At 41.5% G+C, this 27,032-nt stretch overlaps 1 protein-coding gene across 13 annotated transcripts in view; it reads left to right on the forward strand.

Annotated features, from left to right (window-relative positions):
* TLN2 (talin 2) overlaps positions 1–27,032 on the forward strand; it is a 133,412-nt gene that overhangs the window by 65,298 nt on the left and 41,082 nt on the right. For all 13 annotated transcript variants that reach the window (XM_088062932.1, XM_088062935.1, XM_088062937.1 and 10 more), the window contains 20 exons: positions 1,301–1,377; positions 3,010–3,190; positions 5,039–5,152; positions 5,784–5,892; positions 7,305–7,513; positions 7,657–7,755; positions 8,818–8,985; positions 9,673–9,967; positions 10,880–11,046; positions 12,141–12,269; positions 13,693–13,806; positions 15,606–15,719; positions 17,036–17,170; positions 18,089–18,217; positions 18,834–18,936; positions 19,029–19,237; positions 20,043–20,162; positions 20,996–21,193; positions 22,449–22,588; positions 25,283–25,376. In XM_088062932.1, the coding sequence (XP_087919058.1) occupies positions 1,301–1,377; positions 3,010–3,190; positions 5,039–5,152; positions 5,784–5,892; positions 7,305–7,513; positions 7,657–7,755; positions 8,818–8,985; positions 9,673–9,967; positions 10,880–11,046; positions 12,141–12,269; positions 13,693–13,806; positions 15,606–15,719; positions 17,036–17,170; positions 18,089–18,217; positions 18,834–18,936; positions 19,029–19,237; positions 20,043–20,162; positions 20,996–21,193; positions 22,449–22,588; positions 25,283–25,376 (2,904 nt within the window). The remainder of the gene's footprint in view (positions 1–1,300; positions 1,378–3,009; positions 3,191–5,038; positions 5,153–5,783; positions 5,893–7,304; positions 7,514–7,656; positions 7,756–8,817; positions 8,986–9,672; positions 9,968–10,879; positions 11,047–12,140; positions 12,270–13,692; positions 13,807–15,605; positions 15,720–17,035; positions 17,171–18,088; positions 18,218–18,833; positions 18,937–19,028; positions 19,238–20,042; positions 20,163–20,995; positions 21,194–22,448; positions 22,589–25,282; positions 25,377–27,032) is intronic.

Raw genomic sequence — 27,032 nt, forward strand, 5'->3', positions numbered from 1 at the left:
AGAGAACCCAGAACTGCAGTAGCGTATATCCAAATTAAAAACAGTAGATGTTTTTTACTTCACATTATTACAGAAGTAAATAATCTTGACTAGAAATAGGGAGTTGCAGTTCATGCAGAAAATCAAACTCTAATAGTAAGAACTTCTTCTCCAAAGTTGTGCATTCATATAGATGTGCATGAGGAGTTCCTCTTGAATGGAAGGTCATAGTGGATGCTCCTCTATTTATATTCATCTATTTGGACTCAGACTACCAATCATGGAGCAAGAGGGAAAGCAGACAGTTTCTCTGCACTAAGCAATAAGTAGAAGTAGACTCTTTTTATAAGGCATTATTTCTATGATTTGTAGTCTCCTGTTGTTTCTAGTGGTTTAGACTTACTGGCCTTATGTATATTTACAAATCTCTCTTAGCATTAAAAAACGCATGCCTCAGTCTTCAGCTTGAAGTCAGACTGTCCTGAACTTTTAAGTACCTATGATAAAATGACTTGGAGACAATATTCAATTTATTGTCTTTACTTATGGGTATGTATTTTCTGTTGGTAGTGATGCCTTTTTTGGGCTTACCTAGAAACAGAGGCCAGACAAAGTTAAAAGAATCAAATGGATATATTTAATGAAGGGCCTTCAGGTACATTAAGGGCACACAAAGCCTCCCCAAGGGGCTACACCCAAAATGGATGATGGTCACGAGTTTTTCAGACAGATACAAGTTTGGTCCATTTACATATCATACATATCTCCAGTTACAGCTTCAGGTAATGAAGTCATATTCCCCCAGTTTGCCTCCCCCCCCCCGCCAAATTCACTTTTGTTTATACTTTTTGAGGCCTGAGGTTGTGATGGTGTCCTTGGATCTCAGGCCCAGAGGAATTGTTTTGTCTGTCCAAAATGTGGAGAGAGTTAACTCACACTTCATAAGGAGTTTAGATTTATGCACTAATGCAGTACTGGATTTGAAGACTATAAAGGCTAAAATCTTAAGGCATCAGTAGCTAGCACCATACAGTAACATTTCAGCACTTTCCTTATACCTTTTTTCAGACAGGCACCAGTAGGCTTTTCTTCTTTATGTACTTTATCTGTCAGGGTTTAGAACCTGAGCTGTTAAATGCTGAAGAGTACCTCTTCTCCAGGGGAGGTTGTCACTCACTGCTGAGCAGCGTGGTGTCAGCACCAGACAAAGCTCTGCACTCATTTGTTTAGGTTTGTGATAAATGGCAGGGAAATGGTGGAGAGAAAGCAAGAAACAACACACATTGTTTAACTTATCTTTTTTTTTTTTCCCCTCCTCTAGAAACAAAGTAAAGATAGATTTGGGCTTGAAGGTGATGAGGAATCAACCATGTTGGAAGAATCTGTTTCACCTAAGAAGTGAGTGCATGCAACAGGAGGAAATGGTCTGTTTTTAAGAGCACCACATTTAGCTCCAGCAGCTTTATCAAATGAAGTAGTACAGTTATTATTGTTAGAGTAGTTTTACTAGTGGTTTTCTACAGAGTATTTCAACAGGAGGAAGTACTGTCCCCAGGCAATTCTGCAGGCTCCTAGCTTCATTTAAGGACTGAAGAGCAGATATTTGTTGCACACAATTGTTGGTTAGGGTAACCAGCAATGGCACCAGTTTGTGCTAACTTGGCCCTTGAACAAAGGCACTCAGGCTGTAGTTCAGTAAAATGCTGGGGCAGAGAGGGGGACAATGAAGTAGAGCTCAAAAGTTCTTCAATGTATGATTGAATACATATCTTCATGTATGATTTAGAAGGTTTTAGTTGCTTGTGTCTGATAGTATCAGACTGGAAACCATGGAACTGTCATTTTAGTTGTACAGTGTTATGAGCAGAGCTGGCTTATTTCACCATCAGATGTGTGGTGTGGTGGAGGAAGGGGTTTGGTACAAGTAGGTCAGGTTATGGCTTTGATGGGAGAGTAACTGAATATAGCAAAACACAGAGGTGGCCACACTCTTGAAAAGGCATGTAAATTTTTCTGTACAGTGAAACAATAGAAACAGATCTGTGATATTATAAGCTGTAATGAGATACTCAAGTCTTTTCTTGGAACTCTTGAGGGTGGCAGTGTCAGCAGTGTGTATGGGAAAAGTCCATTTGATTTATTAAGCATAGGGTTTGTATGAGATAGATTTTATTTTTTTTTTTATTTTTGTTTTAGGTATTTCATGTGGACTTATGGGAAATTTCATCTTTTGATGGATCACACATGTTCAGATATGCTTTATTTTGACATGGCACTTTCCAAATCACTTACAGAATATACTGTTAGTTAAGTGCTGTGCAGAGAAGTCCAAAACTTGTAGTATATAAATACAAGATTTTTTCATAGTTTAAATCACTTTTTTTTTTCCCTCAGCAGAGTGTTGCTGTTACAGCCTGAATTTCTGTCAACACTTCTAGCTATTAAAGGCTGAATCATGTTTGAATATGGGCAGTTTATCTGGCAAGGCAGTTCATGACCATGGATGGCAGTAACTTTATTTATTATCCTCCAGCCCAGTATCTGGTGGACTGCCAGATTATTTGCAAGAATTGTCTGTGCTTGTTTGTATAAAAGGGGAAGAAAGAAAGTAAGGTTTTTTTCCCAGTTCTAGGGAGTACTTGGAAAAGATCTCCTCTAGGTTCATGCTTCTATTTTCTATTGATCAGCCTGTGATACAACAGAAACAAAACAGTTGTTATGCCATAAACCTTGTTCTGGTTGTGTTTACCATGCATCTAGAAGGGGTAAAGCTATTGTATCATGAGTAACAAAACTGCAGATTGCCATCTTTCCTTGGTGCCTGCTCATTAGTGCTATTAGTAACTGATCTGCCAGAAGCCCCAGATTATCTTTATTCCAGTACGTTAGAAAATGCTTAGAAAGAAAAGCCATAAAGTTTTCCAGCTTCTCCAAATGTTGTGAAATGCAATTTAAATCCTAGGGGAAGACCAGCTGACAGAACTCTACTTGCAGGAGCTGACTAAGTGTGTGTTGGATGTTTTTTTGCAGACCCACCATTCTGCAGCAGCAGTTTAACCGGACCGGGAAGGTGGAGCACGGCTCTGTGGCATTGCCGGCTGTGATGCGCTCAGGCTCCAGCGGCCCCGAGACTTTCAACATTGGCATCATGCCTTCTCCTCAGCAGCAGGTCACAACTGGCCAGATGCACAGAGGACATATGCCCCCACTCGTGAGGAACCTCCTTGTTTTGTGTGTGAAACCTGTCTGTGCAGCAAGTAGTCAGAAACAGGATGTTATTCATGTTTCTAAGACCAGGAGTCCTGGCTATGTTCTAGCAAGCATAAGTTTTGAGTATCCCTTAAATATTTAGGGTGTCACATTTTGACTTATTTTCTCATTTTCTTTAAAGCAGGCTCCAGCCTTTTCTTTACTTCTAAGCAGTTAATACTAATATTCAAAGGGGGAAAAAAAAAAAAAGGTTTAAAAACTGGCAAAAGTAAGCAGTTTTAAGGATAAGGCTTACTTAAGGCTAGCTTATCACTAGCCCACCAACTTAGAAATTTTTTTAGCTGGCTTAAAGCTGATAGTGCTTTTTCTCATTTTAATTGAAAGGCTTTCACAGGCCCTAAACAGCATTTAGAGAATATAATCAATACTTAAAATCATGACATACTACTGGAAGTTTAGTCTGTGTAGTGAATTGACCTGGCTGTTTGCCAGATGCCTGCTCAGCAGCCACTCTGACTCCTCAATCAAAGTGTGTATGGAAGATATACAAGATTAAGAAAAGCTTTTTATCAGTGAAGGTCAAGAAAAAGGGAGATCATCAATTATATTCATGGGCAAGACAGAATCAGCTTGGAGAAAATGGATTTAATTTATTGTTGATTAAAATACAGCTGGATGGTGAGAAACAGATGAAAACTAAAAATGCTTGCCACCTCCTTTCTTACAGACTGAACTTCACTCCTTCAGTTCTGACTATTCTACTCCTTGCTCACAAGCAGCCAACTTATAACAGCCCCTCTTTGCTTCTGTTTGCTCCTCACACTTCTCCCCAGCTCCAGCAGGTCCTCCCTGTGGGCTGCAGTAGTTCAGGATAAGCTGGCTGCAGTGAGGGTCCCCTATGAGCTGCAGCTCCCTTCAGGAGAGCCTGCTGCAGCACTGGGCTATTTCCTGGCAAGGCTCCAGCACAGGCTCTCCATGGGCTGGAGTTCCTTTCAGGGAAATACCCACCTACTGTGGCACATTGCGGGTATCTGCTCCAACACAGCCCTCTCCACAGACTGCAGAGAAATACCTGCTGCACTTTGCTCTCTCCCACAGGCTAAGGAAACTCAGCTCTGCTGTCTTGAGCATGCCCTCCACATCCCTGTCAGGCCACTGGTGTTTGCAAGGTTGTTTCTTGAGCTCCTTTCTCCCCTCACTGCCCTTTCTCACCAGTGTTTTCCCGGAGGTGCCATCAGTTTGGGTGCTGTACTCAGCTGTGTCCTGTGCTGGGTCTGTTGGAGCTAACTAGAGCCAGCTGTGCCCAGCGTGGGGAAAACCCCTGGCTAATTCTCCCAGATGCCACCCCTGCGGCCAAAACTTTGCCCCAGACCCCCAATACAGACAGCATCCTGCTCTGCCTAAACCCCTTCAGTTTTCTGTTAGCTTGTGCATACTGATGACAATTGAGTTTTAGAATCATCCTGGATTCCACTGGGAGGCTCTCCCAGGAAATCAGTAATGATCTCCTAGAAGCAAATAGAGTTTTCATGTTGCTCAAATGCAGGTCGGTAAGACAGTTCAGTGGGTTTGTGTGTGTCTGCTGGTCATTGTTTGAGCTGAGAAAGTTGAGCACTTCATGTGTGTGTGCAAGTACAGCAGAGTGTAAAATGGCACGAGCAGAATCAAGGCTGTGAGAAGAATTTGAGGGCTTTGCTTTCTCCATTGTGCCAGGGAAAAGGCAGCTCTCTGCAGTGGCCTGGTGTGGTTGCTGGACTGCTGTCACCCAGGGTCTCTTCACACACATGTGACATGTGCTTGTGGTGCCCTCTGGAACACAGCACAGCCATTGCCTTGCTCTGCCTTGCAGACCTCAGCTCAGCAGGCTCTGATGGGCACCATCAACACCAGCATGCACGCGGTTCAGCAGGCACAGGCCGACCTCAGTGAAGTGGATAACCTGCCACCGCTGGGGCAGGACATGGTGAGTTCTTCTAATCCACACAGAAATGGACGTTAGGGCTTTGGGTTGTTTACAGACCACTTCAGTCATTGTCCCCAGATCTAAGGTGATATTGACAAAGCTTTTAACATGGGGTAAAAATTTTCTGCTCTTTTTAAGGAATTCATGTACAGTGGTCTGCCTCACTCTAATCAGTCTCCTGAGATCAGATGCAGCAGACTTCCTTGCATAAACCTGCCTGGAATGCTATTGTTTTGCAGGCATATGTACAGTTAAATACAAACTGTGGGCAGTATTAATGGTGGGACTTACTGTCTCACAGCAACATGGAAAAGAACAAAATATGATTCTGGTGTTCATGAGCAGGACAGAACCAGAGGGTTATTGCTTATGGGGGACTGTCAGTCAAGAGTGTTTAGCTTTTCTTACAGCATTTACCTTAAAAAGGCAGCTGTTGAAATGTGAGATTAAATCTGTAATTAGTGAATCAGCAGAAGAAAATGCTTGCTTTCATATTTCACTTTAAGAGCCTACTGCTTGTCTTCTGTTTCGCTTTCAAAAGTTCTCAAAGGAATGGGGATATGTACATGGTACCTTGCCTTACAGAACCTCACTGCAGTCCTTAATTCTTCCTTTTGTTATTGCTCTTCAGGCATCAAGAGTATGGGTTCAAAACAAGGTTGATGAATCCAAACATGAAATACACTCTCAGGTTGATGCGATCACTGCAGGAACTGCATCTGTTGTTAACCTTACAGCAGGTACATTTCAATGGGAAGGATTTCCTTGCAGTCTCCTATTTGTCAGTCTTAATCAAGTAACTGTCTTGGTTTTGGAAGACAGGTGTCTGCTAGGGAGGGCAGGGGCCTCCCTTGGAATGAAAATGTAAACCCCCTCCCTCAGAATTACTGTAATTTTGAAACCAGGGGGCTCTCAGGCAGAGATTTGGGGATAGGAATAACAGTTCTTTACTAGTGTGCATAAGAAGGCACACAAACAACAATAAGAACAGCATTAGCAACAAAACAGAACCGGGGACCCCATGATCCCTTCTCAGCCGGGATGGGAGGAGAGGCTTTGCACCACAAAGGAAGGGATGGAGGAGAGGCTTTGCTTCACAAACCCCTCGGGCTGTCAGTCCCGGTGCTCCTGCAGGGCTCTGAGGAACACCCAGCTGGAAAGGCAGGGATGAGCAGAGATCCCGGGTCGGTGGCTGAGGTGGATCAGCAGCTCTGTGGCGATACCTGGCACTGCCACGTCCCAGCAGGACAGGGGGTGCGAGGCCCACAAGAGAAGAAGAAGAAGCAGCTCTCTCTGGATGATGGCGAATTCCCTTCTCCCCACAGCAACAGCTCCCAGCAAAATGTGCTTCTCTGAAGCTGAAGAAGCCAGAAAAACTGTCCCTGCCCTCCCCCTTTCCTGCCCCCCTTCCCTCCTGGACCCAGCCAAACTCTTTGTGTTTCTCAAGCACTCACCAAGTACCCACAGTCAGGTTTTCCCCACAACTAATGGGTAAAAATTCCACAGGTGAGCCAGAACTAAAAGAAGGACACCTAACCCCCAACAGTATGAACTGACTATGGGGCAGCTGTAGAAAATTTTCCTTAAGACATGCCAATAGCTAAGTGCATTGGCGTGTGGAACAAACTTGGTGCCCCTCCCAACAGAATTTTTTCCACCTTCAGTTTCTCTGAAGGTGTGATAGTCAGTGAAGGTAAAATGTAGCTTGCTTATCCAACAGTGTTTGCAAGCTACAAGAAAGCTGCATTGAAAGCATCATTGCTACTACAGGAAAGCATCATTGATCTGACAGTTAAGGAGAGATGATGTTTTTGTTGACAGTGGGTTTTTCTTCAGCAAATTACAAGTTGAGGGAGCTGTGAGGGGCTTAAAGGAGACAAGACTGTGTTAAGTTAGGCTCTTTTAGTATTGAAAGAGGCTGAAACTGTGGGCTTCTCAGAAAATTTCATTGAATGAAGAAACATTCTGCTAGAGGATAGATTATTGCAGAAGAAATGCAGAAATCAGAAAATCTGTAGCAATCAAATGTTTTTTTAAGTGACACATTACTTGGCTATCTCTTATCTCTCACCAGAGTGTAGCCTCTTGTGGCTGCCCATTTCCTTTTTTGCCACTGAAGCATTCTGATCAGTGAAAAACATTTGCTCTGCAGGAGATCCAGTTGACACTGACTACACTGCCGTGGGATGTGCAATTACAACCATCTCCTCCAACCTCACTGAGATGTCCAAAGGTGTGAAACTGCTTGCTGCCCTTATGGATGATGAAGTTGGAAGTGGAGAAGACCTCCTCAAAGCTGCTCGAACCTTGGCCAGTGCTGTCTCAGACTTGCTGAAGGCTGTGCAGCCTACTTCAGGAGAGGTGAACATAGAAGAGCTTCTCAGGTTCCCTCTTTTTTGGCAGTATTGCTTGCACACTAATGCAGAAGTTCCTTGAGGAAATCTGAAATGCAAGTAAAGCTCATTTTCTTTGAATTAATGCATTTCACTGTTACCTCTTCCCAGCCTCGCCAGACAGTTTTGACTGCAGCTGGAAGCATTGGACAAGCAAGCGGGGAGCTACTGAGGCAAATTGGAGAGAATGAAACAGATGAAAGGTTCCAGGTAATGAGGGGGTTGCTTGTCACTGTCAGAACAGTTTTGTAATGAGGAGGTGCCTGCATGAAACCAGGCTGCTCAAAGTGTGGTTAGAAATTGCTGGAGTTACTCTATGCAAATTGAATCCATTTTGAAGTTGGTTTTAATTACACAGTCACAGAGTGCTGATTTCACCGGAACCCCTACTGTGTTCTGTGCATCATACAGATGCTGTCATGCTTCATGGAGAGCTTTTTGCACTGTATTTCTTCTCATTAAATATAGTGGGTTTTATGTGTGTGTTTGCTGTGTCTGTATGTATACATGTAAACCAGAAGTTCATAAAACCTTTTGGTAAACTGAGTAGAAAAAAATCATGGTATTACAAACAGAATTTCTTTAAGATGAATACTAGCATCAATTACAAAATCATAATGCCTTATGATTTAACAGTGTTTGCTGTTAGCGGTTTAAGACCAGTGCTCTTAAATCCTCTGTGAAAAACACGTGTGGATTTTTTCACTGAATACCAAGGATGTGTTTGCACCAGAACCAAGGGATGGTACTTTTCAGCAGCAGATAGACCTCTGGAGTGCACTGTGTGCAAGGTGCCTGCTAATACAACTTATAGGCCATTTTTACCACTTCATCCAGCAGTGAATCTGGATCATCAGAGTTCTTGTTTGTATTCCTAGTTGAATATATGTATTACAGCTCTTGGCTAAGAAAGAGAATTTAAGCATTCTTATCTGTGTTATGGTGTGTTGGAGAAAGTGGTTAAAGAAAGGGATAGTTTCTCGTATCTAAGAGCAGAACAAAAAGTAGTGGGTTTGATTTTTAAAATGCAAGATTTTTTGTCTGCTGTGTAGTTGAAATTATAAATAAGTATATTTGAAGTATTTTCTTCACTGGAAAACCAGATCATTTTAACAGTAGAGGCATTAGGAAGACTCCATCCTACTAAAGAACTGAAGTATGTGGATGGGATTTTAGGTGGGGAAATGGGAAGGAATTATTTGAACTTAGTGATTGTAGGAATTATCACCTGAGTGTGTTTTAATGTCACAGACTGTATTTTCCCCTTACCAGGATGTTCTGATGAGTTTGGCCAAAGCTGTTGCCAATGCTGCTGCCATGTTGGTGCTGAAGGCCAAGAATGTAGCACAGGTGGCTGAGGACTCGGTGCTGCAGAACAGGGTCATTGCTGCTGCTACTCAGTGTGCACTCTCTACTTCCCAGCTTGTGGCTTGTGCTAAGGTGAGGCAGTGTGTAGTGTCAGGTGTGGATGGTAAGGCAACACTGCCTTCCCAAAAGTGCCTCTGGGGGGGTCAGTGTCTGGGCAGGCTGCAGTCACACACACACACTCAGACACACCACACAGAGGCAGGGATGGTCTGTGTGTGGAGTTGCAGTGGGGTTTATTCCAACCACGCACCAAAGGGGTCCAGGAACAAAGACAGGGAGTAATGGAGGGTCCAGGAATATATGTGGGCTTGAGGGGGTGGATCCAAGGGTCAGGGTCCCATAGGAACAGGGGAAAGTGGTGCACAGGTGAGGTCATGGAGAGGGAGAGCTAATGGGATCATAGGGGCAGAGGACTGCACCAAACTGGGGCCAACAGGGAAACAGGGAAGGGAGAACTTTCCAGGGAAGAGACATACAAGGTAAAAAGGGAGGGACAGCCAACAGGCTAACTGGCTATATAAACTAGGGTACAACAAAATGGAGGTGCGAAGCACTGTGGGAAAAGCCTTTCTTATTAACTTTGAAGTGGGGGAAAACCTTACACCTTGGAGGCCTCCTTCCACACCATGGTGGCTTTTGGCTCTGGAGCCTCCACAGCAGTGGTGTTTGTGAAGGGGCAGAGCATGTGTCCAGTGAGTGCTGCTGCATGTTCCCAATGGCCTGTTAAATAAACCTTTTCTGAACGCTCTCTCCATGCAGGTGGTGAGTCCCACAATCAGCTCCCCAGTGTGTCAGGAGCAGCTGATTGAGGCAGGGAAGCTGGTGGACCGCTCAGTGGAGAACTGTGTGCGGGCCTGCCAGGCTGCTACAGATGACAGTGAGTTACTGAAGCAGGTCAGTGCAGCTGCCAGTGTGGTCAGCCAGGCCCTCAATGACCTCCTGCAGCACGTGCGCCAGTTCGCCAGCCGGGGAGAGCCCATCGGGCGCTACGACCAGGCCACAGACACCATCATGTGTGTCACCGAGAGCATCTTCAGCTCCATGGGAGATGCTGGTGAGTTCCTGCAAAGAGCAGTAGCTGGTCACAATTCACACATGCACCTTTCAAGTCAAGAAAGTAAAAATCCTTCTTCTGTTTTTCTGCTTCTGAGCTAGTGCTGTTGTGATGGGTAGTGATCCAGCCCATAATATGAATTAGCAACATGCACACAGCTGTGTGCTAGATGGAGTAAATATTCAGTGAAAACAATCAATACCATGCTGAAGGAGCACTAATATTTTGTTTGTTTTCTGCCACTGCTTCACTTCATAGAATTATATAGAAATTTCTCATCTCCAAAGAAGACAGGCACCTGGGCAAATACTTCAGTGATTGGAGTTACTATGCATAGATGTTGTTGTAGGTTTTAAAACTTAAATCTGATTTTTATTCTGAGATGTTTTGAAAAAGTGCAGCTTCTAAAGCAAGAAACAAAGATGGTTTTGACTAAAACCATCTTAATGGTGCTAAGTGTTTTCTGACAAAGTTTTCAGTTTATATTGGACAAAAGATAATTCCCCAGAAACACAGGAAGAAGGTGGGCACTTTTTATTGGAGTGAAATCTTGGCTGGGATTTGAAAGCAAAATTATTAGTCTTTGCTGGGACAGGAGTTTCCTTGAACTCTGTATTCAAAATTACCTAAAAATACTAATAGTGTGTTTTTGTCTTACTATCTAGATTGCAAATATGACACTTTTTTCTTAATCTTCACTGTAGTGGTTTCTGTCATTTATATTGGGAGCCAAGATTTTATTTTATGAAACTGGCTAGTTACCCACATAAATATATATATGTGTGTATCATTTTCAAGTGAAAAAATAGGTCAGCATATGTAACTTCATTTCTGCCTTGTGAAACAATGCTGAGTTTTGAAAGCAAGCCTGAATGCAGAAAGGAGAGGTACGAATGCAGCTGTGCTCCCCAGGTGAAATGGTGCGGCAGGCAAGGGTGCTGGCTCAGGCCACCTCCGATCTCGTCAATGCCATGAGGTCTGATGCAGAAGCAGAGATTGACATGGAGAACTCCAAGAAGCTTCTGGCTGCTGCAAAGCTCCTGGCAGATTCCACAGCCCGCATGGTTGAAGCTGCAAAGGTACCAGGAAAGTGAACTGTCAGCTTAAAATTGTAAGGCTGTACCACAACAAAGAGAGGGTATGTGGGATTTATAAATAGGATCTGGCTGATAGTAAAGATGGTTTCTCTTAATCCTGTAAAAATTTGGCATGTAATGACTGACCCAGGGTTCATTCCTAAAACCAGTTTATTAGCTACCTGGATTTTTTTTTGGTTTTAAGAGGTCTTCTTGCACTGCTTTTGCTTTCCTGTGTCCATAGTTGGTCATGACTCAAGCCATGTAGGACAGTTACCCCCAGCCCTGAGCCCTATGGTGCAGGGCCTCGTACCAGTGCAAATGGAACAGCAGAACCACAGCAATCTCTTACTGGAGTCATTACAAAGCAACTCCCCTCTGTCTGAGAAACAGTTTCCTCCACCTGGGGAATCCTGCCTGTATTGTTCCCCTTGACATCCTTTCCTCCTGGTTCTCAAAAGACAGACAAACATCACAACTTTTCCCTTTCTATGCTGGAAACCTGTTCCAATCTGCTAGAGAGGAATTTGTCCTTTGAATTGTTACCTAGATCCTGCACTGAAATGGTTTTCACAGCAGCAGGGCCAGCCAGCTATTCTGCTGGGACTCCAGAAGGCCTGTATGCCTGGCTGTCTATCCTTGACTTCCCAGTATTTTCTGACTTCAAATGGAGAAAATCTACTGTGTTAAACATCAAGTTTTGGACTGTAGTTACTGAAAGACATATTGAATTGGGAATTTTAAAAACTGTGTTTTTTTCAAAAACCTATATTCATACAAGTACATTATTTCAGATCATAGGGGAAGCAGTTAAAAAAGGCTTTTTTCCCAAGCACCTTAAGTGGTATATAAAGCAAATGTTGAACTTTCTTCCTCTAAGTACCAGACAAGACAGTAACAGCCTTCCACTAGAAACAGACTTTTTGCTTTGAAGTTTTGTAATACTTCAATGTTCTTCTGACTTTCCTTATGATAATTTAAGGGAAATGAACACTAATGCTGCAGATACCGTCTGAACTTAGGTCTTGATGTTCACCCACATTTTCTCCAATCATTTTCACTCAGACCTATGGTTTTTGCTTGGAAATTTTGTGCAGGGAGCTGCAGCCAATCCTGAAAATGAGGATCAACAGCAGCGTCTGAGAGAAGCAGCAGAGGGACTGCGGGTTGCTACAAATGCTGCTGCACAGAATGCCATCAAGAAGAAAATTGTCAACAGATTAGAGGTTGGAAACCATGTAGTGAAAGTGCTAAGCAGAGAATAACAGCACTGTAAGCTCAGTTCCAGAGTACAAGGCTTAGAATTAGATGTGCCAGTTTATCATAAGTCCTCAGAAAATTAAGTAGCTTGTATCACAGATGTGGTAAAGTGGTGTAAGGATTTGGCTCAGAGGGCATTTGATGGTGGCTTAGTCCTAAAATTAAACAGCTGAGCTGAAACAACTTTATTGCTGTGTTAATTTATCTGTATGGTGTGCCGTTTACACACAGTAGTTCTTGGTGGCTTTACTAGGATATAGAGTTCCATATGAATTTCTGTACAAAGTTAGTTGAATCACAGCATATCCAGTTAAAATGGGAAATTACTCAGCATCAGGAAGCAGAAACAGAAGTAAAAAGATAGATCCTATCTAGTGGCCCACCCAAGAGGGAGAAAGGCGATTTAGTAAGGATAAAATACCATGGAAGTTTGTTTTGTAGACAAAGTTTGATCACATTCTCAACTAAAATGAAGAAAAGACAGATGTAAGTTTTCATAATTTTGCAACTGTGATTTTTGCATTAGTCTAATTCAAATGCAGTAAGGTGACTGTGTTCCAGAAAAACCTTGAATTCCTGTCTCTGTCTAGAACTAAATACCAGGACTACTTTAGGAAATAAAGGCTGATGTCTGTATTTTTCTAACTGCATTCAAGCAAGTTTTATACAAAGAGTATTTTATATGTTTTACTGTTATAACGTATACTGCCTTACAAAGGAGTAAAATGTGTAATACACTTCACTCTTGCTTCCATTTAGTGGACCAGTTAGTGTTGTACAACATGTTCAAGTACCTTGGACAAATGGTTGAATTTTTATTTTTGTAATAGGGAGATGTTGATAATAACATTCATAGATACTTGAAGAATGTCTTCACATAGCTTCTAGACTCAGAAATACCAGTATTTTGTACCTATGTCATTTTAGGATCTTTGCTTTTGCCAATAGAGCAATCTCAGCAGAAATTGGCTCGCTCCCTTTTGTCCTGGCTCAGATGTATCCATGTAGCAGTGAGAAGCACTGCATGTGCTTTGCCTGTTTTCTCTGGCCTTCATAAGGAGCTCGTTGTTTAGACCATTTCTGCTGTTTGTAGTTCACATATCTTCCTCCTGTTGAAACCTAAGCTATGAAAGAGTAAGGGCACAGAATGCTTCTAATTCTGCCTTTTTCTTTATTGGCAAATTGGAGATCGATAACAGTATTCAAATAATTTTTACCTTGAGAGAAGAGCAATGATGGTCAGGTGAGGTTTCCTTAAGGCAAATCAAATTAAGGAATAAAATTATTAATTTGTGATGCTGTTACTGTCAAAATTACCTGTAGTAATGTGTGTTTCATCCTCTGAATTACTCAGTTTCTGCACTGATTTGATTTTCTTTTTCTCCAAAGATTGCAGCTAAACAAGCTGCAGCTGCTGCTACTCAGACTATTGCAGCTTCTCAGAATGCAGCTGTTTCCAATAAGAACACAGCAGCCCACCAGCAACTTGTACAGAGCTGCAAGGTAAACACAGCACAGCCCATGATAAATAACTCTTGAACTCTGCTTTTTGGGGAATTGATGAGCATCACCTTCTATAATACTGTTGCAACCTCAAAGGGAGCTTGAAAAAAAACCCAAAACTACCCAACACTCTGTATGTTCATGTGCATGGATTCTAGAGAGCCCTCATTTACTGTATTATCCAGGCATTGCTGTTTGCAGAGCTTTGCAAAGCTGAGCCATTGTTAGTGCCATGTAACACTCAGCTGTTAGACACACCTTAGAAAAGGATGCAGAGGTGTGTAACTGCTCAGTAACAACCAGTTCACCTGAAGTGCTTTTACTACAAGTTTTGGTACAGATCATTGGAACATGTGCAGAGCTGTGCTGGAGCACTGTACAGAGGGGTCCAGTTGCTCAGGAATTGGTGATTCCCTGACTGTGGTTCTAAGCCTTGGCCAAGCATTCAGTGTATGAGTGTGGTCTTCAGCAGGGGAGTAGCTTCGTGATCATCAAAACAGGCTGTTGAATCATAAATGCAGTGAAATGGGACTGAGGTCTGTTGTTTGGATTTTCTCTAATGAAGGATGGAGTACCAATAGTGATTTATACTGTAACAGAGTGAAATTCTTATTTAACGTATCAGTTACATAATTGGTTATATAACTAACAACTGCTCCTGCTATTCTGATGTTCTGCCTCCAAGCAACTGGGACCTTAAATGTCACCATAAAAACATAAGTAACAGACCCTACAGTGGGTTAACCATGATTCCTAGCTTGAAGTTAAATCTGTAAAATCACAGATTTCAAGGTATGCCCAAAGTCAAAGACACTTTTATAGTTCCAAGCTAGAATTCAGAGTCTAATGAGAAGCTGTTCCTTTTTGTTTAAGCCACATTTGCAAAAGACAGTAGAATGCAGAAGGATTTTCTTCTGCATCAAAGGGCAGTTATGTGGGGAGCAAGAATGAAGCCATTAAAGACTGTATTGTTAAAAACCACATCAGCATTCTGCAATTACTTCTTGTCATGGTGCAATCCTAAGAAATGCTGGAATTCAATAAGACAGCTCAAGTACACTTTAGAATTGTGTTGTAGAGAGCTGCTATTTAAGTATGAATTTTTAAAAAGTGCAACATGGCAACTATTGTTTACTGTTCATTTTAATTTTGTCTTGATGTTATTTATTAGATAACAGAGAAGATTTAGTATTTACTTTGTTACATTTTTGTGGTGGTGGTAATTTAGTCTTGCACTGCTCAAGTGTTACTGTGAAATGAATGGACAAGGACCATGAATGTGGACAGTCCAGGAGTGAAGGTTTAGCAATATATGCTTGCAGATATTCCAGCCATGCTATTAATGTTGTGTTGCTGAAAGCCAAGGAAAGGCTGAGGTGCTTGTGTGTAAAAGATAATGATTTTCTGCAAGCAGGACATTCTCTAGAAAAAGTCTGGCACCTTCACTACTGGCATTTGAACAGGCAAAGAGAAATAATTAGTACTTGATGTACATAATTCTGCATAAAAATCTTGGATTGTCTTGTAGGAGCCTCTAATACGTAGAGGAGTGTAGGAGCCTAATAAGTAGATTGAATAATGATTTCTTAAATAAAACATCTCTAAAAAAGTCCTGTTGTATATTAATTTGGTTCCATGTTCCAATCCTAAATTAATTCCGTGACTGACAGCACAAGAATATTTTACTTAGGAATACTGAAGTTGTCTTTAAGGGGAGTGGGAAGCCTGCTTGTTTTATTTTCAGAGGATTTTGAGGTTTTATTTATTTGCTAAAAATCCTTTCCCTTTGTCCATTTTAGAATGTTGCAGACCACATTCCTCAGCTGGTTCAGGGTGTAAGAGGAAGTCAAGCTCAGGCCGAAGACCTCAGTGCCCAGCTTGCTTTAATAAATTCCAGCCAGAATTTCCTTCAGGTGAAGTGAACCAATCATTGCAGTAGATGGAAAAAGCATTTTTTTCAGTGTTGTATGTTTTCATTTGTGATGAATAACCAGTAAACTGTTAAGAACCATGTAAAGAAGTTCACTGCAAACTCTGAGCCACAGATAACAAGAATTTAGTCCCTCAGGTTAGATGGCTAAAATGCATTGTATCTGTAGAGAGTGAAAATAGCTGACACTGAGGTTAAAAGTAACAAGAAGAAATGTATGTTTGTGGAGAAGAAACATCCATTGCTGTACACTTGCCCTCTGGGGAAGAGTTTAAAAAACAAAATGGAGAGAGTTTAGCATCTTTTTAAGTAGAGGTCTGAGCCTGACTATGTGACAGGCGGTTGTAGCCTTTCTAGGCAAGGTAAACTCAGTGTTGTAGCAACAAGTTTCAGAATTCCTCAGAAATAAAAGGGAGTACTAGTGTGTTTTTTTTAGATATTAGCCTGCATAATAGAGCTAGACTGATGGTTTGGGAAAAACACAAAACTTGACTGTGCTTTTTCTAAAGCATCTTAAAATAGAAAGATAAAATATTGATAATTGGTAGCAACTATTGGCTTATTAACAAGAAACAACACCAGAAACCAATAATCTGTGTAATGGCACCGTCATTACTTGGCATCAGTTACTCTTGCTTTAAATGTGATTGCTGTTAGCACGTTTTTATGGTCCTGTGTTAGGCAGAGGGATCACAAACCATGTTCTCACTCTGTTTAAGTATTTGCTCTGTGATTCCCTCTGGAGTGATTCACATGATTGATCCATCTTCCCTGTGGCTGTATGTGTGTACAGTGGTGATGATGAGGATCAGCAAAGGTTTTTAGTTGTGCTAGCAGTAATCTCTGTCTAGAGGCATTGCTTGAATTGCAATTTTAATTTCATAGAATTTTGTCAGAGGTTAATATTTAGAAACACAGAAAGAAATTTGCTGTCTCTGCCACCTTGACCTGATTGTACCACATGAATGCTGAATGGCAAAATTTCACATTTCAGTGTTTTTAAGTAGTCTACATGAGTATTCAAAGGCCTTGGGCAGATATCAGCACCAATGGGGGGTAGTCACTGTCCCAGTAAAGTGCAGGTAAGTCCTGCTGCAGAGGACTTGGAAATGTGACAGAATTATGACAGGGTGCTCCAGCTTAAGGAGCAGGAATGTGCTAGCCATTAAAGAAAAACCTAGAAACCTCATGAGTGTGTGAATGAAGGAAACAGTTTGTTTATTGAATCCTAAGCCTTCTTTAAAGGAAATGAGCTGGTAAAAACAATTGTTTTTACTGTCACTGTTCTTTTTTGAACAGCCTGGAAGTAAAATGGTGGCTTCAGCTAAAGCTGCTGTCCCCACAGTGACTGATCAAGCAGCAGCAATGCAGCTCAGTCAGTGTGCAAAGAATCTTGCTACCAGCTTAGCTGAGCTACGAACTGCCTCCCAGAAGGTAGGTAAATACTGGCTTTAATTAGCTAAAACAAGAAAACTTCTTGTCTCTCCTGAGGGAATGGCTAATGCTGAGGCAGTGATCTCTCTGCTGTATTTTGTGCACACATTGCTCAGACTCCCGGGTGGCCTCTGTATGATAGAAAGGGGAGGGAGAAGTGACAAGAAAACTGAAAAAGCTTATGCTGCCCTTTCCATACCAGACAAACGTGAGCAGAGTGTAGAGAGCAGCACATCAAGACTCTGAGCTGCTGTTACATTTGAGGGAGAGCAGGGAAAAGGGAACACATCTTGTGCCTCACCAAACCAGTGAGAACCCAGCTACAGCTCTGTGGTACTTACTGCTGAAATAACTGGAATCATCTTCTCTAAAATCCCGGGGAGCAGAGGCTGTGTTTCACACACAGATTTCTGAATTATGTCATGGCTTAAAAAAAATGCAGGTGGGAAGTCTGATATTTTTTGTGTGTGTACACTGAGGTTTGAAACTGGGATTATAGCATTGAGGTGGCTACACCTGAGCTAAGGCTAAAATTTCCATCTCACACTGATGAATGTGGGCTGCCACTTCAGGGGGTCAGTGTGATTTTGGTCATGATGCACAACGAGGTCAGAGGGGAAGTCCAGAGTGCAGCAGTTACTCTCCCAGTCCCTGGGCTGCCTGCTGTGAAGGAACATGTACACAAGCCAAGTGCACCTCATTCCCCTGGTGCCTCTTAGCAGAGTGTTATTCTCTTCACAGACTGAAAATACTGTTCAGGAGTTTGGAATCCATGATTTATAACACTTAGAGGGCTCACAATGGCCTCTAAAGTAGGAAGAGAAATAATATGGATGGGGAGATTAGATCTGAAGCATTTACTGTTTCTGAAAGTTGTGTACAGCTGCTAACAGTGCTACTGATCTGATTTCTGAATAGGCTCATGAAGCTTGTGGCCCAATGGAAATTGATTCTGCTTTGAATACAGTCCAGACTCTCAAAAATGAACTGCAGGATGCGAAGATGGCAGCAGTGGATGGACAGTTAAAACCTCTCCCAGGAGAAACTGTAATTGAGGAAGGATGTTCTTCATTTAAAAACAAACAAAGTTAGCTGTTAAAAAACTTGAATATTAGAGGCAAAACAAGTCATGAGGCTTTGGATAATGATGATGCTGATAGGATTTTGTACTGATTCTCTTAAAAAGAGTGTAGGTTACTACTGCACCAACAGTATGTTCTGTAGTAGAGTTACTCATAGGAGTGTAGGGCTTCCTTCTCTATTGTGAAGATTACAATTTGGTAGCAGTAATGTTCTGGTCTTGTCAAAAAGAATTTCTGTTCAATAGTGACAATGATGAGAACTCAGGACAGCCAGTTGTAGTAGGCTTAGGAAGTGAAATGGTTTATTGGGAGGGGGGCGGTGGAAAAAAGCCCTTGCTAGATGAAGGTATTCATTGCTAATTATAAAATAATTTTATTGTTCACACTACCTAATATGTTAATTTATCTTATCCTGAACAGGGAAAACATGCTAGTCAGATTACAGAGAAACTGTGTGTGTATTCAGTAGCTGAGGTGAAAGTTTAGGTTTTTGGAATGAGGAGTTTTTTAGTCCTATTTAAAATGAAGTGTATTTTCATTGAACTTAAACTAAGTATTTTGTCCTTTGCAATTTTTTACAGCTTGAGAAATGCACTCAGGACTTGGGAAGCACATCCAAAGCAGTTGGTTCTTCAATGGCCCAGTTGTTAACTTGTGCTGCTCAGGGCAACGAGCACTACACAGGTACTATTTTATTCATAATGACTCCATGAAGTCTCTGCTTTCCATCAAATACTTGATAAAAGTATTTATTCCTTGGTGAAATGTGGCCATAGGAGTTGCTGCCAGAGAAACTGCTCAGGCCTTGAAGACTTTGGCTCAGGCAGCACGAGGGGTTGCAGCGTCCACCACTGACCCTGCGTCAGCCCACGCGATGCTGGATTCAGCCAGGGATGTCATGGAAGGCTCTGCCGTGCTGATCCAGGAGGCCAAGCAGGCCCTGGCTGCCCCAGGGGATGCAGACAGTCAGCAGAGATTAGCCCAGGTAAGCTGGGACTTGAGCAGCTGCATGGTTTGTCAAACACCTGGTGAATTTACTCCAAATCAGCATTAAGTAAGGAGAGAGAATGACAGAAAATAAGGCTGCTAGGTATGTCATCTTTCTGTTCTTTTCAACAGCTCTCAGACAGTAACATCATGCCTATGTTAAACAATGCAGATGTTATAAAGTATATTTTACTCATCTCTTAGAAAAATATACAGAGATGCAGCTCTGTGCTTTTACCCACAACATATGTGAGAAGGCTGCTTGACTGAAAAAGGGAGACAGCCATTAAAATTATAATTTTCAAATAGAAGACCTATATCCATGTTATATTCAAAAAGTGAGTGCATGTTTTCTTCATCTGTGGCACCAGTATGTTTGAATACTTTAGGAGTGACAGGTTATTTTTTTACTGATTTGAAAAGTTCTAGAATTGGTCTGCATTGTAAATAATTTCTTATGAAGATACCTTTTGTTTTAATCAGAACTTTTTACAAAGTGGCATGCAACAAATTTCTGTGATTGGCATATAGATAACTTCAGGGGCATTCCCTTATCTGCAGTGCTGCAGCCTTTATCCCAAGTTCCAGGAGCAGTTGTGGGGCTGCCCTCCAACACTATCCTATGACATGCATGAGCCTAAATAAAGACTGCAGGTCAGCAAACTGAGAAAGCTGCAAGCCTCAAAAATGTTCCTGTAAGGGTCAGAATGTAGGAATTGCTGGCTATGGAGTAGAGGCTGTGCCTCCTATTAATGAGCACTTAAGCCTCTCTCAATGTGAATGTGTTCACTTGTGTGTTGTAGGTGGCAAAAGCAGTGTCTCACTCCTTGAATAACTGTGTGAATTGTCTGCCTGGACAAAAGGATGTGGATGTGGCCTTAAAGAGTATTGGGGAATCCAGCAAGAAGCTCCTTGTTGATTTGGTAAGATGGCTTTTAATGTGGAAATATATTTTAGAAAACTGCAGAATCTGGGTTCCCCATGTGTCAAATGGTTATTTAGTAAATGTGCCCTGAGTGTACTTCATGTAAGCTGTCTTTAAGTTTATGCACCTTTAGGCAGCTGCTACGTAGACTGAAATACCATTTTTGTAGTTTTATGGGCAAGGTGAAATGTTTCTGTGACTCGTGAAGGCAATATTAAAGCTGTCATAGATTGGTATTAACATTTTGATTTTGAAAATGGCAACTATGAATTAACATTCTGAAGAAAATGAAAATTAGGAAATTATAGTTCATCTCGCACCTAGAAGCCTTCACTTTACTTGAAGGAGCATTGTGATCTGTCAAAAAATGTTTGGTCGCTTTGTGTAAAGAGTAGAATTTTGTTACTTTAACTGCATTCATGTCAAAAAAAGCTATTTGTGGTGGCAATTTGCCAGAAATTTATAGTATTTTGAACAGCTGTTTTTTTCTGCATCCATCACTGACCTTGCTATCCTGTGAATGAAGCAGGAATTGTATTTCCATGTGTTTGTGCAATGCTTTTTGATAAAACCAAGGGTTTTTTAACCAAACTGGTTTACTAGAGAGAATTTAGAGTAATTCTGAAGAGCTGCCAAGACTCATGTCCCTTGAAAAGCTTACAGACTTGTCTGTCTCTTGAAAGAAACAGAAGCTGCTGGACAGATTTCTGGTTGACAGCTGTCCCATAGTTCCAGCTGCATTTGGTATTCTCAGCGTGTGTTGAACTCTCCAGCCATGAAAGGCTGGTGTGATGTGATGGACAATAAAATACTGAACTTTTTGTCTTCCAGCTACCTCCAAGTTCTAAGTCATTTCAAGAAGCTCAGAGTGAACTGAACCAGGCAGCAGCAGACCTGAATCAGTCAGCTGGAGAAGTTGTCCATGCTACACGGGGCCAAAGTGGGGAGCTGGCTGCAGCCTCTGGGAAATTCAGTGATGACTTTGATGAATTTCTTGATGCTGGTATTGAAATGGCTGGCCAAGCACAAGTAAGATCTTTATCTTGAGGCATTATCTTGGCCATAACCTCTGGCAGTGCAGTACACTGTTTATGTAGCATTACAGTGCAGCACAGCATGCTGGTGTGTGAGGAGATGTTTGTTGTGAGGGAATCATCTGGAGCTGGTTATCTGGAAAGAAGAGAAATTTGCATCTTCCACAGGATGTTGGTATTTGTTTGTGTCCAGTCAGAAATATGATTTCATACTCCTCTCTGTAGTTTGAGCTTCAAAGGTATAAAGGTGTGCTGAACCTCAGCTTCTGGAAAGAGTTGCTTCCTTTAGAATGTTTTGTTTGAGGCAGTTCAGTGAAGGCAAAGGTAGAAATGATCCTGCAGATGGCTGCTTGAAATGAAAATCCAGCTGCTGATGACCTTGTGGCCCTTGTGAATTCGCTTATCCTGCTGACACAGGGCATGTTAACCATCTTATTAAAAGAGAAGGCCTTCTGTGTGTAGTTATTTGGCCTGAACAAAAGCATTTTTGGTATTTTTGGTGACTAGTAAAATGTCAGGGTAGGAAGGAAATAGAATTTAGTAAATACAGAGTAGAAACTATTCATATTAATTTAATAATATGCAACCTCTTTAGATAAAACTGTGAACAGACTGTTAGGAGAAATGGGTTCACTTCTACTGATCATTGGCAGAAGAATCTAGTCACAGGTGTTTGCTGAGAAGATGCAATATTTTTCTGTAACTGTATTTAAATACAGGTTTCCCATTTCAAGCAATGGCTTCAAATAAGGAACAGAATGTCTAAGTCAGAATGTTCACCAAAGTAGCTTATAGAAATGATTTTCTTGGGAAAGATGACTTTCTGGAGGATATTTTTATGTGAGCAATCCCAGCTAGATGCTAGAGAGCCTGCGGGCTGCACAAAGGATGCCAGAATACAGAGAGCATGCACTGACTGAATAATGTGAAGCAGTTGTGCCAGGCAGAGACACACAAGAGTCTTAACAACAAAAGCATTGTTCAACAAGTAGTGAAGTTTCTCCCTTGCTCATTTGTGAATACTACCGCTGTTAGAAGCCAAGCTATTTGTTGTAAGGGTCTTTTTCTGTTCTCTAAGTGAAGCTAGAGGCACCTGTCTGGGTGAACAGGGGCTTGGGCCATCCTTCTCTGAGCTCACATATGTCAGTGGTTTCAGATGGATAAACAATTTGGGTTTCCATGGTGTGGTTTTAGCACACTCTCTTGATTGCTAAGTTTCTACTTAATGTTACGCTGCTGTGGCTTTCCAGACTAAAGAGGACCAGATTCAAGTCATAGGTAACCTCAAGAGCATCTCTATGGCTTCCAGCAAGCTGTTACTGGCTGCCAAGTCTCTGTCTGTTGATCCTGGAGCTCCTAATGCCAAGAACCTCTTAGCAGCAGCAGCAAGGTAAGGATGTGTTGCTTGCTATTTTCCTGGGATATTTGATTTTCTCTGTGGTATTTATATTGTGCTTGTATATTCTTCTTCTACTGACAATTAACTGAATGGTTGGAACCTGTAGTTCTGTTTAAATGGAAGTTGGCCAGAGAAGAATTGCTTATGTTGGAGTAGTTCCTCAACTGGTATAGCTTATTAGCCTTGGTGGAAATAGGAACCAGCATTTGAAGACTTGGCCTGGTTTCTGAAAGGAGCCAGTGTATTTTATGTCCTGTTTCCTCACTGTCTGTGTTCTGACAAGGCAGTAGCTAACATTAAGCCTCTCAATCCCTGAAAGAAAAGAAATTGAATAATATTCTTAGATAAAATGTGCTTAAAAATCATAGCTACCTATCACAGTGTGCATGTGTGTATGATCAGGAATGCTTGGAAGGGTTAGATGCTACATTTCTTCAATGGAGCATACCCTTAATTTAAGGATTATAAATCCACTCCCTCAGTAAAGACCTTCTTAAAAAGTTATGCTACTTTACTTTGTTGTATTTTGTTTAAAAAAAATTACATCTCTCCTATCTCCCCGGAAATAAATAGCATCTATGAAAATTATAGATCACCAAAGACAGGCTGCTTAAAAGTGAAGGAGTCACATGAGATTTTGTTACTGCTGCAGCATCAAACTGCTCTGGATTTCTGCTTTAGGCTTGGAGCAGTCCTGATTGGAGTGTAGAGGAATTTCACCCCAGTGAAATCCAGGTAGTTTTAAGTTCCTGCCAGGTTGGTATTCCCTCTGTGGAAGTATGTAATAGAGAAAGGGAGGTGAGCCAGGTTGAGCCTTTAACTGTTCTGTGTGTGTGCATGTGTGAGACCTTACACAGACACCACATACCTGTGTGACATAAATACTGCACCAGGTCGTGTTGTGGGTGCTGAGGAGACACTGTACTTCCCTCTGCAGATCCTCTGTTCTGGCTTGTGACAAGCTTGCCAGGGCTCTCTTCTCTTTCCCTGCTATGATACAATCAGGGTCAAATATTTTTACTTTATCTCTTCTCATGAAAATGAAAAAAGAGGCACAGCTTCCTTATTATAAGACAGCTTTTCTTCTTATCTTTCTCTCATCATCTGTGGTACTATGATTAATCTGGAGGTTGTTTTGCTTTCTTCCCCATTTGCACCAGCTGTAAGAGACACTTCAGCTTTTCAGTGGCTTTGTCTTCCTTGTGGAGGCATTTTTCTCAACCACCTTTGACAGGTCTGCAACACTGGCTGAGCTCCCTGCAGAGTCCAAGTATTTGTGTGTTGAATTTGATGAAAACAGACGTGGCCTTTAGAGTCCTAGCAGTCCTCCTCCACGCTGGCATTGGTGTTTGAGCGGCCACCTTCCTGGTTCTTCCTGCTTCTCTGTGTCCAAATGGTTTTCAGAGTAATGTTTGTACACAGGATGGATTCCTGGGAGAGGTGTATAATAATAAATTTGTGAGACCATGTAGCCTCCTCTATAAAGCTGATTATTCTCTCCCTTCAATTGCTGATATTTTCTGATTCAGTATGAATTGTCTCAGATTAAAATCAACAGCAGACAAGATATTTTTGTGTGAAGTTCCTCTGGGAGTGAACAGAACTTTCAATTTTTGTTATTTATTCCTATGTCTGTATGCAATGATATTTTTCTGATGCATAGAAATCACTGATGTTCAGCAGGTGAACACCAGGTCCTTCACAAGGACACTGAAGCTGCTGGAAAGGGTAGGAGTCTCAGTTAAACAAGTATGTCTGTTAGTTTCCATTCTTTTTGCCCTGGAATTTAGCATGAACATGTTAAATGGAATAAACACATCCTGTTTCCTTTTGTAATAGTGGGATACCATCCATCCAGGTAATCATGTTGCTGATACGTTATCAAGTGCCTGTTTTTTGAAAGGGAATGTAATAAAAATGCAATTCAGTTTCCAAGGGCAGAGGAAAGCATATTCTCCATGCACTCCAATTTCACTGATTTTCTCTTCTTCTAGATGCTACTTTCTGGGTTGTTAGTCACGAGTTTAAATGTGTAGTTATGATGAATTTTGCCTGTTGTTAAAGCATTCTTCAGAAAGGCAGATATTGGCTGTTGTATGTCAGGTTCAGCCTGTGTCCAAGAGCTGTGAACTCCCACAGGAACATAATGCCTTTGCAAAACTTGTTCTCTGTGGATATAAACCTATGGGAGAATATCAGTTATTAATTAAAGAGAAAAAAACGATTTGCTAAAAGGCTATAGAGACATACAGCAGGATTGTGTGTATTACAGTATGTCAGACAAGACACAAGACTTTGTTAGAGAAAGGTAAATAACATGTAATTTACATTCAAACATTTTTCCATGCCAGACACTTTTTTCTGTATCCTTTAGGGCTTCTGGGGTGGTAGTTGAGAAATGATTCAGTTAATGTCAGACCTGGAGAAGTGCTGAAATACCTTTCAGCAGCTACACTGTGTCACTGTGCCAGTGAAATATGTTGGCCTTGGCCTGCTGCCAGATGTGTTCTGTCCTTCCTCAACAGTGTTTTCCCAGAGGTGCCACCAGTTTGGCTGCTGGGCTCAGCCATGTGGAAGAAGATCCAAGCTTTATATTTTTATGCAGCATACAGTTAATGACAAAAGTTTTACTAAGAGGAATAGTTCAACTTTAAAATCCACCTTTTTTCCTCCTACTCTCCCCAGAGCTGTGACTGAGAGTATAAACCAGCTCATCACACTGTGCACCCAACAAGCTCCTGGGCAGAAGGAATGTGATAATGCACTCAGAGAACTGGAGGTATTATTATATTTCAAAAGTTCTTATAAATAAAAGTGGGCCCCAAATGTTTGTTTCCTTTATATTCTTTGTCTGAATAGCTCCTGTTACTTTCTTCTTACTTGATATCTGTGTCAGGAATTTTAACTGTGTACAAGGTGAGCATGGAACCCATTGTAAACATCTTGTAGGTTAGGCCAGAATGAAATTTGCTACCCTGTCCCCATCTCCTCTTTCCTGCCCTCCAAAGATACACTTTAGTCCCTATTACTCATACTTTTTTTTACTTAAGGAACAATCAAGACAAGATGGACATTTCTACTACCACCAGTGCACTGGAGGGAGCTGCAACATCTTGGTTTTTCCACTTGCAAGATGTTGTTGCTGACATCTCACTTTAGGATGATGTTTGCCATCTTCTACCTTGACCTTTCTTAGCGTAGATTTTTAATGCCTTGTTTCTGCCTTCCCTATCAAACTGATACAATGTGCATGCCAATACAGGCTCTTGCAAGGTACATTCTTCATCCTGAGTGAAAGGTTTGGCTGGCTAAATAATGGGTCAGTTGAAAGACATCCACTGATCACAGACAGGGCCACTTCCAGTAGTAGGAAATAATAGCTTTTAATTTAAACTAGATTTTTGTTGTTTACTGTCAAGGTCAAAACATCAAGAGGTGACTGGCCTGTGTCAAGAACAATAAAATACCATTAAACTTTTTATTTCTAGCCTTTAGTTTTATTTCTAGCCCTTAGTATCACAAGGATACAAAAGTCATTGCAGGGCATTCCAGGATATTGTGAGTTTTCTTAGTACGTGTGTCCATGATTATTATCCCAAAATGTTACAGGAGTTCCCCTAGGAGCCACTTTGTCCTTCTGAATTCTTAGCTTCATAAGTGTTCTCTCCTTGGTCACAGGGAGCAGCAGCAAATCCAAAGAGTAGAAATAGAAACCAGGAAATCAGGCTGTAAGGTAAAGGAGCAGGCAGGAGGAATCAAGTGCTATTTCTCAGGACTTCTTGAGAGACTAAAATGGGGAGAGATCTGTGAAATGGCAGGGATGTGAAAGGTGAATTTCCAGCTAATGAGCCACAGAAAATGGAGAGCTTAGAGGAGAAATGTAGCCTTAAAAAGCCCTTGCAGAGGGCTTTTCTGTGCCAATAGCACAGAATTGCACATGCTGGCATGGATTGTGAGCAGGGCCAGGAAAGGGCAGAAGGAAGATCTGTAGCATCTTGAACTTCCTAGAGAGAGTTAGTGAGAAAGGCCTGGATATATGGAATTAGATTCATTTCTGGAAAAAGGGAAACAGAGGCAAAAGCAAACAGTCCTGAAATCAGACTGGAGACTCACATCAAAGTAACTGGAGGAACCAATGAAATTTTAGACGTCTTAACTTTTAATTTCTCTTTACAGTGATTCAAATTTTGCCTCTTCCCTTCATTTCCTGAAGTAATCATACATTATTCCTAGTCTTTCCAGGGCTTCCTAACTATTAAAAATGATTATTTCTGTAGAAAGAGTGTGTCTCAGCATGGATTTGATAGACTATCAATAGTCTCTGTGGTCTTCTTTGGAGACTCTGGAAAACTGGTTTTAGAGACAGCCTTATTCTCTAACCTTCAGTGAGGTAGCCAAACTTGCCCAGAATTGGAGCTGAAAAGAGTACCATGGG

Source organism: Pseudopodoces humilis, chromosome 16 (genome assembly GCF_049639895.1).
Source record: "Pseudopodoces humilis isolate 2021_Gansu_Grassland_sample_001 chromosome 16, ASM4963989v1, whole genome shotgun sequence".
In the NCBI taxonomy this organism is placed as follows: Eukaryota; Metazoa; Chordata; class Aves; order Passeriformes; family Paridae; genus Pseudopodoces; species Pseudopodoces humilis.